This window comes from Nuphar pumila, chromosome 13 (assembly GCF_984573655.1).
Source record: "Nuphar pumila chromosome 13, dmNupPumi1.hap1.1, whole genome shotgun sequence".
Taxonomy (NCBI): domain Eukaryota; kingdom Viridiplantae; phylum Streptophyta; class Magnoliopsida; order Nymphaeales; family Nymphaeaceae; genus Nuphar; species Nuphar pumila.
This window is the reverse complement of record NC_143261.1, coordinates 83,510,561-83,529,303: the sequence shown is the minus strand read 5'-3', so window position 1 is coordinate 83,529,303 and position 18,743 is coordinate 83,510,561. Positions and strand designations below refer to the sequence as shown.

The following is an 18,743-nucleotide window of genomic DNA, read 5'->3' as shown; positions in this document are numbered from 1 at the left end:
GAGTCTCGGAAGAACATAGGGCTCAGTAGCGAGCAATGCGTCTCTGAGATGTAGAGGTGTAGATGGGTCGCTTCGACCCGACCCGGACCGATGAACTGCCTACACGTTCAACCTAACCTAGCTTTTTTAGAAGAATCTATGTCACAGATGTATATGGGTACGATACGACAGAACCCAAAATTCTATTAATAATAAAAATCAATACAAATGATCACCCTGTGTCGCCAATACTGGGGCTTATCCTCAGAAGATGATTTCCAGAGCTTAACATGAAAAGGACATAACCCATAACCAACTAGGGTCGTCAAGAGAAAACCCAGAGAGGAGAAGGACGCCCTTCACAAGCGGCAGATAGTGCCTTGCACCATCTATGAGAATTCGAAACTACTACCACTTGGAGCCCACTAGGTATATCAGAAAAATCATGACAGCAATCTCCCTCTATAGGGATGGTATTCTTAAGACGCTTCAAACCCCGGATAAATAAAATAAAAAATGATCATACTATAGGAAAAAATTGGTGTGTTTCTCAAATAACCTATAAATTTTTAAAATGTTTCCAATGTCCAAAACTGCAAATATTTGTCATTAAAAGTACCATTTTAACTTCTGCACAACGTACCGTGATATATTGGTAAGCTTCCCGGGTATTGCACCCTCTCACTTAAAGGTAGATTTGCATGTTTTTTTTGGTAGACATCACAAAGTTCGCAAAAATATATTTGTGAATCTCCCGTTACTTAAACCTGTCGAAGTTCGCAAATATTTCACTAAATTTGTATATATTATACGAAATTCGCATGACCAAACATATGACTTTCAGTAACTAAAACCTTAGAAACTTCACAAATATTCTACTAAATTTTTATATATAGTACGGAGTTTGCATAGTGTCATGTAGATCTCATTTAAGTAACCGATAAAATCTACAAATAAGTGACAATCTGTGTATATAATATGTTGCGAAGTTTTGTGAAATTTGCATGCTCGTTGAATAATATATAGTCATTTTTATTCATTTGATTTTTTTTCTCGCTTATTTCTAGAATGAACTTTAACTCTTTTTTCTCTGAAACCCTAAATATTTTTCTTCTTTTCTTAAGATGGTTCCCATAAAAAAAATTGCATTTCGATGAGGTTGCAATATCCTTCACACCGGGTTCTGAGGTTAGGTCAAAAGGTGAGTTTCATAGCTCATTGCATATTTGTGTTAATTGATTCTAAACTTTTTATTTTGTTTGTAGATATGAACATTCAATATCCCTATATGTATTTTTGTTTGGTTGTCGCTGGGAATATTTTTTTGTATATTTTTCATTGAATTTATTGTATAGTGTTTACTATGTTTAGGTTTTTTTGCAGTATCTTTGGTAGTTTGCAATGAATACTTATAAATATAAAGAAAAACGTGGCAGCAGAAAGGAATCCAATCCCCCCACCCCAACCTTTAAACAAAGACCTAGATGTGGTGCCTGAGGTATAATCAATGTCTCGAGTCGTATGTATATACGATCAGTGGTACAATTTTATATATATGTTTATATTCATTTTTCAATTAGTGATGAGAATAGGTTATTGACATGGTCCGCAAAGGGCCACCAAAACCGAAAGACCATAAATTTTACAAAGAAACTTTATTGGAAAATGATATAAGTATTTAGTTTGCACGTTCATTTGTTTGTTCCTTTGTTATGTTTGTATGTACACTCATTTGAATCTAACATGAATGTATCATATATTGCTCTTATGTAGTATCTACCAAGATTCATAAAAAGACTCCAAGCGGTCCATAAGAAGAACATGGTAGATGGAATAGAATAATCGAAAACCATTTACCTTACCCTCTATTTCTTTGTGAGTCTCGAAAGCAAGGTTTATGATATTTTTCTACCAACTAAGAAAAATTAATTGGTAAACATTAACTGTTTGCAATTTAACTTCATTCTAAGTTTGTAACAAGGACATGCGCAAAATATATTTTGTCATTGTAAATCATTCAGTCATTGAATTATCTTTGATTGAATTATGTAAATGTTGTAAATTTGAATTTATATTTGTAAGTTTTGGATGTAAATTTATACATTTGAATTTGAATTATGTCAATGTGTTGGTCTTTGTTCTCTAGCTATAATTTTGAATTTGTAAAAGTTCTGAATATTTTGATTTGCGAGGATGAAAAACTCTGTGAAAAAACTTTATGAAAAATAACAATTATTGGAGATGATATGAAAGTTCATAAAAAAGATTTATAAAAAACAACAAATATTTGCGAGGATAAGAAAGTTCGCAAAAACGATTTAAAAAAATTGACCAATATTTGAGAGAATGAGAAACTCTGCAAAAAACAATTTATGAAAAGTAGGACCAATATTTGAGAGGATGAGGATGTTAGACCCTCTTCAAGATCCAGTTTTGAAGGTTCGAAATTTGGATCTAAAGGGAGCCTCAACCTAGCAATAGACGAGTACTCTAAACTGAGCCCGACAAAAGCAAGAGAATCAAACCTGAGATTCTTTGATCATGGGACCTGTGGGACATGTGTCGGGGGTGCAGAACCCTACTGGATATGATGAGGAAGAGGTTTGAGATTTCTTGTGATTATGGATTAGGCAAAACAATGAAAATAGGGTTAACAACTAAAATCGAGTAAGAGCAATTTAGACCACGCAAGTGTTTCAGGTGTAGTTTTAGTTCAGAATTAAAAGAATCTAATTCAAGGGTTTTAGGAATACCTAGGGATGTGTGTGAGGGTATGAGATATGACCTAAATATAGAGAGAGGTTGCTGATGGTCATGGGTTATCGGTTTAAAAAATTTAAGGGTTTTGGGCATCCAACGGGATGCAGTTTTGGGTTTCGAGACTTAGAAAGTCAACAAAAGCTAATATAAAGCTAAAGAGGGATTATCAAGGTTTCTTGAAGGTCTATAGCAGACTAGGATTGAGTTTCCCATGTTTTAAAACTCGAACACACAATCTGCAATATGGAGAGTCCACCTAGCTTGCTGAAAAAAAAAATGGACGGCCCGAGTGCTTCGGAAGCTCAGAATCGAGTGAAGGAGCTGGATGTCCAAAGCTTGTGTGACTGATATGCTAAAGGGCCCAAGGAGGACCAGTGGTCGTGAGAGAGTAAAGGGAGAAACGAGAAAGAGGAGAGAAAAAGATGCCAGAGTGAGGTGATTTTGCGAACCTCGCTAATCCAGTCCAGGAATTCTTCTAGAGTTCTGGTTTCCTTAAACTCGAGAATCTCAAAATGCAAGTCGGAGTCCCAATGTGACCTCCTCGGCTGGTGAACATCTCTATGATCCTTACCTCTATGATTCGACTCAAATTCATCATCAGAGTCATAAGAATGTGTCTCATGTGTTCCTCGGGAACCACACTGACTGTACTCAGATTTTCTCTCTCGCTCCCTGATAAGATCTTCCATCCATCGATTTAGATCTTCGAGTTGAAGCTATAGGTTTCATTTTTCATTCCTAAGGTCACTGTTTTTATTTTCATGGTTATACTCATTTCGACCCCTACCTTCCGTTTGCCCAGACATGACGAAACAATATAAAAAAACATTCTGACGACAATTACGAATTTCTGGAATCGTGTTGGATTAAGAAATCCAACAAACCTTGCTTTGATACCAAATGATGGCAAAGTCGGCTCAGGAGCCGACCCACTATCCAAGTTCCAACTGGATCTCTCTATGCGTGGAAGCTTTAAGAAGACTGATTGTCGAGTCCGAACATGACTCAGTCTAAGGTCAATTGGAGGTAGCAGACCTCTATTTTGACAGAAATAATAAACATGAAAAATGTGTACAACAGACACACCTTCCCAACAAATGCGAATACTAAAAAATTAGATCTGGATTATCTGATCCACAAATAGATTTCTGGACCAGTGGGACTGGTCTTCGATAGGCTGACTGGAAAGCAATCCGTCATCTTTGAGAGGATTTTCAAACCTTCAGACGAAGAATTTTCAGAAAACTCTAAACAGATGAATCGTAGATCATTTTGTGATCTTTCCAATACACTAAAGTTTGTAAATTTTGAGCTAGTCTATAGGATTCTACCACTGTTGGAAGTTGACATAATTTCTGGCCTAAATGTTCCAAAATGAGAACAGAGAAAACAACATGCAACTAAACAAACACGATTTTAGAGCAATCAACAATTCGATTCAGGAAAACCTCTGAACATGGAAAACCCTAAACATGATGTCTAATTTGCAGGAAATCAAACAGACCCACAAAATATGCAAAATTGAACAAAATATGCTAGGTAGAATAATCACTTATTGAAAATGAAATAAAGCTCTAGATTCAAAGAAAAAGAATGTAGCAGAGATTGAGAGACAGTTTCAACCAGCAAAGATACAAATTCAATAAAACTGCTAAACATAAAAAATGTAGATCCGGATGTTAGCTTTTCAATAAGCTAAGATTTGAATTTTTCTAATCAGCAGTTTGTAAGAACATGGCAAAATACCAGCAGTTGTCAGATAGTTCGTTGTTTGGACAGGACTTGGGTCACGACCCAACGTCAGAAACTTGACAGAACTTTTATCTGCTCTCAGAAGTAGATTCCGGCCAAACGACCAACATGAAAGATAAAGCTTAGCATCTTGGATTTCCAACAAGCCAAAGAACGCATGAAACATACCAGTATCTTGGGAGATACAATCTAAACTCTAGGATTGAGTTCGACAGTCCAGAATGACAAGAACGAAACAAACACAAATCCGAAACTCAAAAAATGTGAACTCAAATCCAGGCAAAACAACTTCACCAAAATCTTAACACTGTAAGAAACACTATTTTAATTTAGATGATTTAAATCCTCAAATGCTTTTAACCAAACAACCACAAGAAAATTGCCAAGCGCAAGTTACAGAAACCGCAATAATCAAAATGAGAGAAAAACAAGAGAAGAAATTTGTTTATCTCCTTCGTTGCCATGAATCAAAAACTAGATCCGCTTCAATAGAAAGACCATATTCGGTTTTATGTCTCCAACGTCTTAAATAGCAACAACAAGGTTTTCAAACCTTGTTCATACGACCATCAACACTCCCCTTCACATAGTCTCACACGGCTTCACATCTTCTTCTTCTTTCCTCCCATTTTCCCACCCACGAGTTTTCCAATTCTTCTTGAATTTTTTTTCACACAAAATTTTTATTAACTCAGCCTCCTCAAACTCCTCCTCCCCCCCCTTGGGCTCTTAAGCTCCAAAAAAAGAACATAATAAATAGATGGTCATTCCAAGGCATCCTCTTTTCAAAGCATTTTTTGAATTTTCACTATTTTTGCACTTAGCTTTGAATAGCCTTTCAATAACTCTTTTGACTTTAAAGTCAAAAGATAATTTCAAACAAGGCTCATTTTTTTGCACACTTGAGTGGCACCAACTAGGGGTCCTCTTTGAGTTTGAATCTTGGCTCAGATCCAAACAACGCTGAAATACGCCCTACGCCAAAACTGCATTAAAATAAAATGCAAATAAAAAATAAAAACTATCCTGGATCCCCATACACCCTCTAGTACCACAAAAATAATCCTACATAGCACTAGAACTATCTGTATCTGTAGAATCCAATACTTAAAAAAAAAAAAATATTTAATGTGATTCCTTAACATGCCAAAATGGAATTGAAACATAAAAATACAATCTCTGAGAAAGATACAAATATCTCAGAAATTGCAACAAGATATGCAAAATGGATTTGAGTTCAGGCAGATCTAATTGAACCCAGATAGTCACAGATGATTGGATCTGCCACAGCTCGCATCTTGGATCGGATCAGTTGGATTTGGATCCAACTTGTCTTAAATGCGCGGATCATCAGGATGCTCTGCATCATAACCCGATGACAAAAACTCACATTTTTGGATTCATTGAAAATCAAAATAACAAATATAGAAACTTTTTGTATTGATATAGAGCCAAAAACTCCTCTAGGGTTCTCATTTCTAGGATCCAAAACCAAAACTAGGTAAGTGTTTTATAGTGTGAAACTGTCGACCTGTCATTCTTCGAATAGACGTATTTCCCTAACCATTTATCAGATCAAGGTGATCTCAGTGGCGTTAGAAAGATAATGATTTTCTTTTGATTTATTTTTTTTACTATGTTCTCATATTTTTGGTGCAGAGGGGCTAGAAAATAAGCTAAAACAGACGAAACAAGGGCAACAATTAATGCCCTTTCAACTCCTATTTTTTGGAGTGCTTCTAGGGCTATATGTCAACACTCTCTTGTTGATTTCTGGCATGCCATATATTGTTGGAAAGATATTTTTATTTGACATATTTTCTCTGTTTTATGTTTCCTTAAATTTCTATATTTTTAGGGGCCAAAATTAATAGTAAAGTCTGCCATTGTTTCTTGACTTGGAAAAATTTCAGAAAAATGCCTTTTTTTGTAGATCGGATTTTGTTTTCTTGTGGGTTTCAAAACCTCGATTCCTAAGACCCATGTCTGCATCCTAATATTGTGTGTTGTTTGTGGCATTTAGACCAGGGTAGATATTTTAGATAATATCCATATTCAGATCCTGAATTCGATCCATTTTTATTTTTTGTGTAAAAAACCCCATTTTGGATACAGAACCACACTGTTTTCTTGAGTGCATTTCTTGTTTTTGCTTGGTAAAGACACAAGGTAGATTGTGTTTACTTTTTCTTGCTTTGGTTTAAAAAATTAACCTAGAAAACTTTATTGGAGAATTGCATGTCACATAGATTTTTCTAGAAAAATATGAACCTCCAATGAGTTAGAAAATCATTTCGATTGAAAACAATATTTGCTTCACGTATGTTATTAATTCTTTATCCTCTCTTCGAACTTTGGCCATAGAGACTATTTTTTTATAGATTTAAAAAACCTCCCAACTCGTCTTATATTTTGGATCTACGAATCCTCCCACTAGTACCAGAAGCCTTCAGTTTGGGTATATCGATTGCTGACCAAGGAGACCATGAACCCATTCGCAGTATAAGAAACCTTAGTTCCACTATATCACGGTCCGATACTGAGAAAAGCCTATCCCATTAGAACTCATTTGGAGCAAACCTCACATATTCATGGAGCATTTGAGGAGATCCAAGAAACCTAATTTTTGAAAATTTGATACGTGTGTTGAGTGAGACTCTTATTTGAATATAGATCTCATTCCATGGTTCCACAAAGGGATCCCAACGATCCTCCAAGGAACCTAAATATTAGATTGGGGTAAGGTTTCAAAAACCATGCCCAGCTTGAGTCTATGACTCAAAATCCATCTAGGAATATCAGAAGATTATCTAGAGGTACTTGAGAGTTGTGAGCCCTATTGACTAGGCTTCCACCACTTCAAAGAAGGAGAATAGATCTTCAGTCTGGTGGAATATCCATTAAAAAACCCACTTTGGAATATCTAAATTAGATGAAAAAAGAAGATAAGGGAGCAAAAATTGAAGAAGAAGACGAGGAAGATGAAACCCAGTGTGTGAATACGAACAAAGGCAAAGGTATAACAGATGAATTTTTAGGCAGATCTATTTTGGAGAAAGTATAAAACTTCAATGCAGTCTTAAAATATCACTTGAGCGCCCATTAGAAAAACTGCAATGTTGGTATTTTAACATGCAACATGATCATTTGAGTCTGCATGTGGTGAAAACCAAAGTAATCTAAATATGTCTCAAGAAATTCCCTATCAATCATAATCCTTAATCAAACCAGTTTTAAACATGAAACTTGCTGTTTAATTTCCAATCAAAGAAATTCATCATGTCATGAGCAATAAAAACACTCCCTTGGATGTGTTGACATTTCAAAAACTCCCTTTGATTGTGGAGAACAATATGTTGTGAAATATCACACATTTTATTAATCATATTTCCAAAAATAAAGTTGCAGAAAATGATCTAACAACTTTGAAAAACCCACATGAAAATTTTCAAAATCAATAGTGATTGTGTTGATCTACTAAGGCATCTTACTACTATGGAAGAACTGTTTTAATTTCTTTACATTCCTCTAATCTACAATGTCCAGTAATTTCTAGAAAGGCGGCCCCGACAGTCCTTGTGGCACTCATGCATTGTGCTCTTCAGTTCAATCCTTGCTTTTTAAACTTCATGGTCGGTCGCTTCAGCAGGTGAAAACTCATTTTAAGTTTCACTCACTTAGGGAACAAATATGCCTAATTTTCTCTATCAATAGTTCCCTAGTGAAAAAGAGTGGCAATGAACTGTGTGGCTTCCTAAGTAATGTCATTATCCTCATAGTACTCATGCAAATGTCATTATTCCCATAGTATCTCATGCCATCCTAACAGGTAATAAATTTGATAGAGCTATGTTGGATATTTTTTCATACTTGTCATGGAAATCTATTGCATTTTGATCAGCTTCTTGAATGAAATTGCATGTACACTTTGCTACCAAGTCATTTCTTTCAAATGAAACATAGATTGTAACTCATCTTTCAGTTTAACAGTACTCTCTTCAACCAATGCAATGCAACCTTCATGAGCATAAATACAACCATTTTTTATGTTCATGATTTTATCCTACAAATTAAAGTGCCAAGAACATGTTTGTTTTAACCTACGAAGTGAAATTTTGACCTTGTGCAAATTAGTTTTAAGCGTGAATATTGGAGATCCTAATACTCATTTGAGTTATCCTAAGTTATAGACCAACAACTAGCTTTTATCATTCCCATTTTAAGGATTGGAAATTGCTATAGTTTAATAAGCACCTTGATGCATGAGATCCAACAACAATTCTTTGAAAATAACGCTAAATTGAGAAGCTACAAACAAAATCATAAAAGTGAAGCCCAACAAGGGCTAGCTCGAAAGATCCAGTCGACTTGCACACTAGAGTTAGTGATCTCAATTACTTGAAACTTGAATCCTCGATCTAATGAATATGAGGAACGAGTCCAAACCCTTGAGGAAGAACTCAGAAATGTCATCCATCCATAACTGAAAAAATGTGCCTTGTTACCTAGGCGAGGTTGTCAACCATGATTTTGAGGAAAAATAGGAAAGTATTTGATATTTGGAGGAAATGTTCCATTACCAGGGATAAGGTTGTCACAAAAATTGTGACCAATGCATTTGTTTATTAAGGAGAAAAACAACTGAAAAATAAATTTGGCCTGACACTTTTGGGAGAACAGAAAAGTAAATTTTATTAATAACAGATCAAAGACAAAGAGAGGGTGGGCAGACAATTTTTCACCACTCTTGATATTCAGAAGATATATTGGATCCTGGAAAAATGAAAAGAGAAATGAAAGAGTCCCAAGTGTATTTGGCCGCATGGTATGCCCCAGACCACTGATCTGACTGTAGGTCAAATTCTGGCATAATACTCGTCGAGAAATGAGTATTGACATGAACCTGTCACTGCAAAAACTGCCTAAGACACCTTTCTGGCTGATAGTCTACGCAAAAGAACATACCAAGTAATCGGTAGCGCTTGCCACGTGCATAAGTATAGCGAGGAACCGATTTCTGCCAGTTGAAGTAGTCCCAAGTGGTTTCCTCTTGATGTAAACTTTCAATCAAGGCTCGATACTGAAGAGTGGACTGCAACTTCTTGCTGTTGAATCTGAATAAACTGGCCTTTGATGGCACATGTCGCAGGAACGACGACTGCAGGACATAGATGCATCGTTCTACAAAGATGATCTCTCCGAGAGCAAAGCGATTCAAACCCCGGTAGAGGAAAGCTAAGGCGGCCATGGAAACTGAAAGACGACGAGTCTACTTACTCCCCCATCTTCGCAGAAGTTGGACAACTCTGATATCGACGAAATTCTAACCATCCTGAAAGAAAGCTAGTCTCACTGTGCATAGGACCATGGCATGCTGAATTCTGTCCCTGGCTGCTTGGGACAATGTATCAACCTCCTCGTATGCCCCATATTTGCGATAGAGTCCAAACAAATCGAGGATCTGGCTTCCATCCATTTCAGTGAGTGGCCAAGATCTACTCCTAGTTGTTCTGGCCATGGCATCTCGAACATCTACCCCTTTGATGTTGATCAAGAACTGCTGCTCAACGGGATCATCTGGCTGACCAGCTGGCTCCGGTAATCCCATGATGTCATTGAATTCATCCATCAGTAGAGTCATCTCTCTCCATGGAAACCAAAATGTGTAGGTACGTAGATTTCATCGTTCTGCCATATCTTGGATCAGATTTCCATTGATGGTCTGTTTGCTTACTGCCGATGCCATCTCCAATCCACAGTCATCCAAGTGGTCCAGAAACATATGCGAGAAGGTGGCAAACCAAGAATAATACCACCGAGAGAAGAATGTAAGAGTTTGAATGGACCGACTATCTGAGAATCCTTCCCTTATCTGATAGGAGACATGATCCTTGGAAAAGATGGTATCAAGTGAATTGGACTCCATTGAAAGGATTAGATAAATAAAAGTTTATAAAGTTTAATGGAACATGTAACTTATAAACTCACGTGACTATGTTCCTCGATACATGTTCTGACTGTCTCAGCAATGATTAGGCAATAATCTGATAGTTCTCGAGAAGTCTCGAAGGAGAAGTTTTGTTCTAGTTTTCTACCCTAGACGTCCATCAGATCCAACAATTCTAGACTTTGATGAATCTTTTTATTGAGAGATTTAGATTCAAAGTAGATGCCTTGCCGAAGATATCTTAGGCAAAAGAAGGATAAAGATGCTCAAGATTTTATAAATGTATGGAGATTTGTATACCATCACATGAAAGACCCAACCATGGAATCCCATGCCATTACACTAATTATAAAACAGTTCAACCAACAGTTAAAGAGACTCCTTGCCACTCAGAAATATGACACCTTTATGGAACTCATTGATGCAGCTAGTTGGATGAAGTCAAATAATAAGAGACGCAATATATACTCGAGTACATCAACCATTACAAACACTTCCAAAGATATCAACTCTAAACTTCCTAATGAGAGCAACAAAAATATCAAAACTAAATCACGTTCATAAAGATGCACCTATTTACTATTTTTACACACATATGTTACCACTTCTACCACTATACATGATAAGTTACCACAAATTGTAACCGATAATTCTAATACATTAAGACCAATATTGCTGAGGACAAGAAAAAGAATATTGAAAAGGAAGATACCCTCTTATGTTCATTGCTTATCTAGCCATGAGCACCAATGATCCTTTGATCAAGATGCAACAGATTCTTAAGAGGGTACGACCTCCTTTTCTTCTTTGGAGAACTGAAAAGAACCCTTATTTATACTAGTGAACAATGCAGACCCATGGCAGTTTCTCTGTTTTTGGTCAGTACTGCTCCATTGGAAGGCTTTGTACTTATTTTGTTCACCGTTCTCTTACCTCATGCCTCAATTGTGATTAAATACTAGAAATGACAAACAACACATGATGTGAAGTTTATCATTCTATCAGAAGAGAGAGTTACAATATATATTTTAATGGCAGCAGCCTTGACAGAATGAAATTATTGGCCCTTTTTAATTCACCATGAAAATACTTGGGTGTGTTTTTAACAATGTTCAAAACTTAAGTGTGTTTTTTATTATTGCCTAAACTTTAGATATATTTTTGGACATTTCCCAAACTACATTGAGAAAATACATATCTTCTAACATCAAAAAGACATTTGAATATCAAAGTTCATTTTCATATTGCAAGGAGTAAGTTTTTTATTTTTCAGAAGAGTGCATGTCATACGGCTACGAATGTGTAACAAAGGCGAGCATTTTCATACTTTTGAAATGACCTCAATAGAAAATATTCTAAGATTTTAAGAAGTTTGCTGGTAAATATGTTCTAGGCCATGCAATTTCAAAAAACAAAGGGTTGCGTTGTGCATGGAAGTAATGATGATCTCACAGCGGTCTATCTCACAGGGGTCTCTCTCTCTCTCTCTCTCTCTCTCTTATGTATATACCAAGGTTGCCAAAAAGGAAAACAGAACTGAAAAATGTCTTGGGAAACATAAACCGGAAAAGAGGTTTTTCAGGCACATGTGAGACGGGAAACGATTTGAGAAACGAACCAGTAAACAACTGGAAAACACATGGAAAACGTTTAAAAAAAAGCAATATAATAAATTAATAAAACAAAAAATAAAAAGAATATATCCCATGAAAGGGAGATGCTTGGGAAACTTGAGGGGAAACGCATGAAAAACAGTTTCCCATAGCATGCGAAACACATTTCCCAAAGCATGGAAAACACATTTTCCATGGGTTTTTTGGCGTTTAGAAAATGCAGTGTTTCCCTTTTCTTAAACGGTTTCCCGTGAAATGTGCTTCTCACTCTCTTATAGTGTTTCCGGTAACCGTGATATATACGCAACACAGTACTAGGTAGAAATTGTGGAATATACAAATAACCATTTTTTTATAACAACAGATCTTATTTATATATATAATAAAAATTATTGACATATATCACAATAGGGTACATTGCATAGATTTGTACAAGAATCTTGTGTCTGCATGTGTGCATGTGCATGATCAAGAAGTTGCAAGTGGCTCTATGCATAGCATGTATGCATCCCGTAAAATACCATAAAATATCGACTCTGAATCAATCTAATGGTCTATATTTAGTTTTTTTTTTTTTTAATTTACACGAAGAAACCACCACCAGGATCAGTGACCTAACCGCTCTGGCGACACCAATTGATTTGAACCTATACGGCATGCCTAATGGCCTAGACCCCATCCCACTAGGCCAAACGATTTTTGGGGCAGTCTATATTTAGTTTTAAAATTTAAAAACATTCATAACTGTGAGTTGATAAATTGGCATTTATGGATGAATACAAAGTTGTTAAATCTGAAGAATTTAGATTGACAGGTTCGTTTTGGAATTGGACATTGATAGAATCATCACACATGGAGAATGCTATCTCAAGCTAAAAAGGAAGCGTTTAGTATTTAACATTAACCATTTCTAGCCCACAAGGGCTCTGCACAATTGGCAGGTGGATCAGCTTATGGCGTTTAAGCTGAAAATCATTGCTGACAAAATACTATGACTGATGAGCAAGGAAGAGGGTAATTTGTTGAATTTTATTCTGCGGATACTGAACCAAGGCCATGATCAACCCGTAAAAGGAGGTCTGAAACATAACGGTGTTTTTTTATCCTTGTTAAAAGAAACCCTCTCAGGACTTGGTTTTAAGGATTTTATATATATATATATATTGAATGGAAATCATGCCAGCGTCATTTGCTCATGGACATGGCCAAGGATTGATGAAGGTTGAATCATTGTTGGCCAAGTGTCAGAATAGTCCCCCTAAAGGAAAATGATGGCAAAACTAGCATCATAGTTTGTTTTCTTACTGATGGTAAAATGGTAAAAATTGCAACATTTAATAATACAACAAATAAAAGCCATAAAGAATTGAAAGTTTGGTTAAGTGGACTTGTTGGGAAACATGGCCTCTTTGCTGCTTTGCAAGTGGGCCAAGCTGCCAGACAGACCAGCTCACTTCGAGCCAGATCCTGGGCCCACTCAGCTGGAATCAGACCCAGATGCTTAGGGCAAAATCATAGCTTAACCAAATCTGGTCTAACCTCAATTAGTGTAAGCTTGAGCTTGTGCCTAACATTTTAAAAATAGCAGGCTCAGTGTGGAGGCCCATACTGCTAAAGGTGTGAGCTTAGGCAGCCATGCACCCTTGAGCAACTTCAAACTGGATTGAGCGACCACTCGGTCAGATGAAAGAATTACTCTTCATTTTTGCATTAATACATCGCTAATCTTGAGGGTATCACAATTAATCCTGCTCAAATTGAAACAACCAAGTACATTAAGCAAGATCCATCAGTCTGGACGACTAGTAGTGAGATACATTCCCATGTCCTAATTCACATCTTTTAAAAGAGAGAGAGAAAGAGAGAGAGAGAGAGAGAGAGAGAGAGAGAGAGAGAGAGAGAGAGAGAGAGAGAGAGAGAGTATTTTCTGATAGGGGGAATGATTCCTAGGGCGGGGAGTATGACATGAAGATGCTGGGTCCACAACCATTGTATCCAGCTGACCATCAGATCACATCAGGCTTAAGATTTCCTGTACAAGTTGGGTGCAATCCAATGGTTGAGGATGCACTAACAGCCGCATCCCCAACCACGCCATATTATATTTTTGATTGATACTATCCGACATAGCATAGTGGTTGCTTTTAGCTCGGGAACAACCAAATTGAATGATTATATATATATATATAGCAACATCATTTGTGAAAAGAAATTTCATTGAGGATCCCAAAATCTTAGTATAACATGCATGACACCATGTTTTATCAATCATTTAGACAGCCCAACACCATAGGGATCCACCATGATCAATTTAGCATATAATAAAATGAATTGTAAACCAAAGCCTCAACTGGGTTTTCTTTTAATTAATCGGAGCTACATAGACTTGCAAATTCAACCCTTGTTATTGAATTGACTTTCTAATTTCATTTGAAGCCACCTCATGTGCACATAGAACACTAGCATTGAAAAGGAGGCAGAAACATGAAATTTCAGATCCTTGGTATATATTTACTCCTTTTCGATAATCACTGTCTCTGTTTCTGAGTAGCAGAGACTCAAGTAGCCTTACTATGATCCCTGCGCATCTGTTATGGGCTTTCAACTAACCTATATTACACTTTTCTTTCTAAATTTGCTTTCTGAGCTCTTGATTCTGTAGTTACACTAAGTTTCAGGGATAGAAACTAATCCAAACTATGAATCTAGTTACATGATCACTCTTGTATTGTCTTTGCTTTGAGCCCTCCCCCACACTACAGGGAGAAGAACTTCTTCTGTTATCTTGGTTGGGTATGAAATCCATTGAAAGGTCAAGCCGCCATTAATGGTGCGTCCAGCTTTTCTTGGTAATGTGTAAAAACTGCTGTATTGATAAGATCAAATAACTAACACTTCTACTATTGTACCTCTTGAAATTCTGCTTTGTATCTTCCTATATAGCTGTGGGAATGCTGTTTGCAATCGGAGATGCAAATGGACTCTCAGGAAGATTAAGGCCTTGGATACTGCATGCAGAAGAAACCATGAATAAGATTGCAGTAATCTTACACTAATAGCTTGCAGTAGATTGAGTATTTTCCCATATTTACCTGTCCTGGTCATTATAATTGCTGCTGGTGTGCCTGTTTTTATCCTCACTTGTTGAACCACTATTGATGACATCAAGCAAATAGCTAAAACGGTCTGCAGACAAAAGCATCATCAGCATTGACATTTCAGAGGTTCATAATAAGTTAAATGCACAACAGATTAGAAGAACAAAACCTTCAGGATGTTTGAGATCTTCCACGGGGTGATTGAAATAGTGATTGGTCAGTGTCTTGGTAGCTAACTGCAACTCAGAAAGACGCATTCTTTCCATCTCAAGAGCCTGTTCATGCTCTTCCATCAGATGCTTCCTAAGCAACTGAGAATTATCACATATTCCTGCAACTGCAATAAAACAGTATCGATACACATGCCAACACTGCCACCGAAACATCATATGTAAAAACAATGCTGAATTTTTCATGTGCCTAAGATTCGAGAAAACAAATCCTACTCACCTGAATGATATGTAGGGTCCAATTCTAGTAATTGTGAAGGATAATACATTGGCGAGTCAAACCTATCGTGATACTTTCTGAAGAAAACAATAATGTCTTCAAAAACTGAAGTTTTGAAGTTGGATCGATCCAAAACAGAAAAACTAACAGGCACTTTTACCTATCCACAAGCCTTGCCTTCTCCCTATAAGGCTTGACAAGAACACGGGCACCGCAGACAAAGTGAGGATTTCCTTTAGTTAGAATTAACTGCACAGTTTCAGGGTACACAAAGGTAACAAATCCAAACATCCTTTTCTGCTGACATGGTATTCTCACATCCTGAACAGGACCATAGTTTCTGGTAGAAAACAGTCAAACTAAAGTATTAGAAAATGAATTTCAACAATATGCATTTGGTTGGATAGCTATGGAATTACGGGTACCTGAAATAGTTAGAGACATCTTCTTCTGTGAAGGTGCTTTCTGCCGGAAAAGTGAGATAAATCTGTCGAGAACCAGAGACAATCGCACCTGGGTCACTCCTTTCGCTTCTGTAGTCTGTATATCTCGGCGCATCCTCTGTCAATACAAGCACATGCTGCCCATGAGGCCTGCAATTGAAATTTTGTGCATTGTATAAGCGATTGTTTTACATATGACCATAACAGAAGAGTGAAGGAAACACGTTCTATGGGTCTACCGCTCGATAACCATGATAGACTTCATCCGAGCAAGCAATTTTGTCAGGCTGTGACCAGATTTTCCATGTCTCTGGCTCTCTGTGAGATAGCCTTCCGCTTGAAGGGTCCTGCCATATCTCTCATAGTAAAGCTGAGGCAGTGAAGCAATGGAAATAGGGGTACGCTTTGCTCGCAGGAGCTGGGCAAGATCCGACTCGAGCCTCGCTAGCGTCCCAGGAGAGAAAACTTGATCTTCACTGCTGAGTTCTGTCTGACTACAATTCAAGATCTGCGGAAAGTTGTCCGGCATGGAATGGCTATGAAAAAACCGGCAGTTGGTACCATGTTTACAGTACCCCTTAGCAAAGTATAAACATGGTTTCAACGGGAATTCAGGCAGGCTTGGTGATCTGCGACTCGTCCTCGTGGCCAGGCTACCTAACGTAGATTCAGGGAAAAAAGGCTCATTCAAGAATTCTGCTCCAGCAACATTTATAGGATCCATTCTATCCTCCAAACTAAGAAAATGAGCCTGGTTATGCAGGCCATATTCATCTCCAAGGGTTTCGGCGTACGCTGAAGAAGCGTAATCCAAGTTGAGAATAGTCTGCTGCTCACCTAAAGGCTGAGGCTCCCAATATGAAGAAACAGCTGGAAAAGTGGGTGGGGAAGAAAAGGGCTTAGATGCAGCAGGTGAGTATGGGGTGAAGTGAAGAGGCAGATCAGATCCAGGGGAAGAAGGATTGAAAGGAACTGATGAAACATGGGTGGTTGCCGTAGGTTTAGCACCTAAGCCGAATTCCAATTTCGCTTTGTTGATCAAAGAATGTATCAAAGTGTCTGGACTGAACGCCAATCTGATCATCTCCCTATCACCATGATCCTGTAACAGTAGGTAGCCAATGATCTTGGAAACATTTTCTGGCTCCAATTTCTGAATTCTGCTGTACACAATCCTCGTAGCTTCATACACGTCCATTTCAATCTTTCCCTGCAAGTACCAAGAAAAAACATAGATTCCAAACACTTACAGAAAGCCGCAGACCACCATATGCTCTTTGAGCATAAAAGGGCAAAAGGGAAAAGGAAAAGGGTTTTGCTCAAGGAACTGAGTCTGTGAACAACCATGCGTCACAAGATTCAGGACCATTCAAAACCCTAACTTTCCATACTATCGTTTTTTGTTCCAATTTCGTCCACAATATGCCAACAAAAAGGCAAGCAGGTAAAATTCTATAACTTAGTTTCTATCTCCTCAAGATTCCAGAATTAATACAATAGATGTCTGCAACCTATTAAAAAAACCCAAACATTTTCTCCACACTTGCCATAAAAACACATCCACTTTTTTCATATACCCACCAAAGGAAATCAACAAATATAAACAACACAAAAAACTAAAGAAAAAAACAAAAGAAAAAAGAAGATAGGAAAAACACACCCAGCAGACAGCAAGCAAGCTTGAAAAGCCTCATAGCAAAAGCTCAAGTAACCTCAAAACATACAACTCAGCAGTTCTCACCAATCTAAAGAGAACCAACTGCTATTTCAGTGTTTTGTAACCCATTTTTGATACCTATGACCAAAACCCACAACACAGAAAAAGTAATTTTTCATTCTCCTCTTTTGCTGCTCAAAGAAAGGAAAACAAGAGATGAAAAAAGTGGTATGGTACACAGATCTGGACTCTTATGAAGGCTTACCCAGGTTCTTTTTTTGCAGAAGATAGAAACTCAGATAGACCAACACAGAGCTTCAATCTTCATGATTACTTTCCTACCAATATTTCTTCATCATCTCTCTGTGTGTGAGCAACAAACACAATCATCAAAAAAGGTAAATGACAGACAGGATATATCTATAAAGAGAGGTGTAGAGTTCAAATAATTTAATAAATAAAACCAAGTATTTTTTTTTTATTAAAAAGAAGCCAACTCATCTGTCATACTGATTTTCCATATTTTCTAAATCCTGCAAATTTACAGGTTGGATTGGTCGTTATTGGGAGTTTAATTGACACCTCATGCCTACAAAATAACGAAAGTGCCAGAAATTGCTTCCCTTTAATACATTGCTGACCTACATAGTCAATGACTATGTCTCCCATGTACTCGTCCGGACGAAAATGGTAGTGAGGAGATTATTGTCTTAAATTTAAGTATTTTTTATGTTTATTAAAAATGACCCATTAGGGGTGAAGCGTATCGATATGATACGTGTCTCACGCATTGGTTAAAGCCGCTTCCCTTAGGCACATGGTTCGTTCACTCTCTCTCGCAAAGGGCAACCACTATGCGCCTATGAAATTCCAACTTATTGGAGTGTAGGTTCTTCGATAGTTGGTACGCGACATCGGATTCTCTGGGGTCGCTGGCCTTTTGCGAGGCTCTGAGTCTGACACAAACTCCTATCGTGTCGTGTCTCACTCCCACCGAGGCTTCCAGGTGCGAAGTATTGTCGCCGCTCTAACCTTCGTCATGCG

The 18,743-nt window shown here is 37.4% G+C and overlaps 1 protein-coding gene across 2 annotated transcripts; it reads right to left on the bottom strand.

Annotated features, from left to right (window-relative positions):
- Positions 1-14,252: 14,252 nt before the first annotated feature.
- Positions 14,253-18,096, bottom strand: LOC149818917 (zinc finger CCCH domain-containing protein 18-like). 2 transcript variants are annotated; one of them, XM_089984473.1, is made up of 8 exons: positions 17,965-18,096; positions 16,282-17,252; positions 16,025-16,192; positions 15,760-15,939; positions 15,600-15,676; positions 15,319-15,486; positions 15,144-15,237; positions 14,253-15,059 (listed from the first exon to the last, which is right to left on the bottom strand). In XM_089984473.1, exons 2-8 carry the CDS (start codon positions 17,238-17,240, stop codon positions 14,987-14,989), a joined length of 1,719 nt encoding a protein of 572 aa, XP_089840599.1. In that variant the 5' UTR covers positions 17,241-17,252; positions 17,965-18,096; the 3' UTR covers positions 14,253-14,986. The 2 variants fall into 2 exon arrangements, with proteins under 2 accessions (XP_089840599.1, XP_089840600.1); XM_089984474.1 differs by lacking the exon at positions 17,965-18,096 and adding an exon at positions 17,703-17,833.
- Between the last annotated feature and the right edge of the window lie 647 nt (positions 18,097-18,743).

Excerpts from the sequence above, each read along its gene's own strand:
- LOC149818917 (XM_089984473.1), bottom strand. The coding sequence starts at position 17,240 with ATGGACGTGTATGAAGCTACGAGGATTGTGTACAGCAGAATTCAGAAA. Across the intron at positions 15,677-15,759 it reads AAGGCAAGGCTTGTGGATAG|AAAGTATCACGATAGGTTTG; the intron begins GTAAAAGTGCCT and ends TGTTTTCTTCAG. Across the intron at positions 15,238-15,318 it reads AGATCTCAAACATCCTGAAG|ACCGTTTTAGCTATTTGCTT; the intron begins GTTTTGTTCTTC and ends TTTTGTCTGCAG.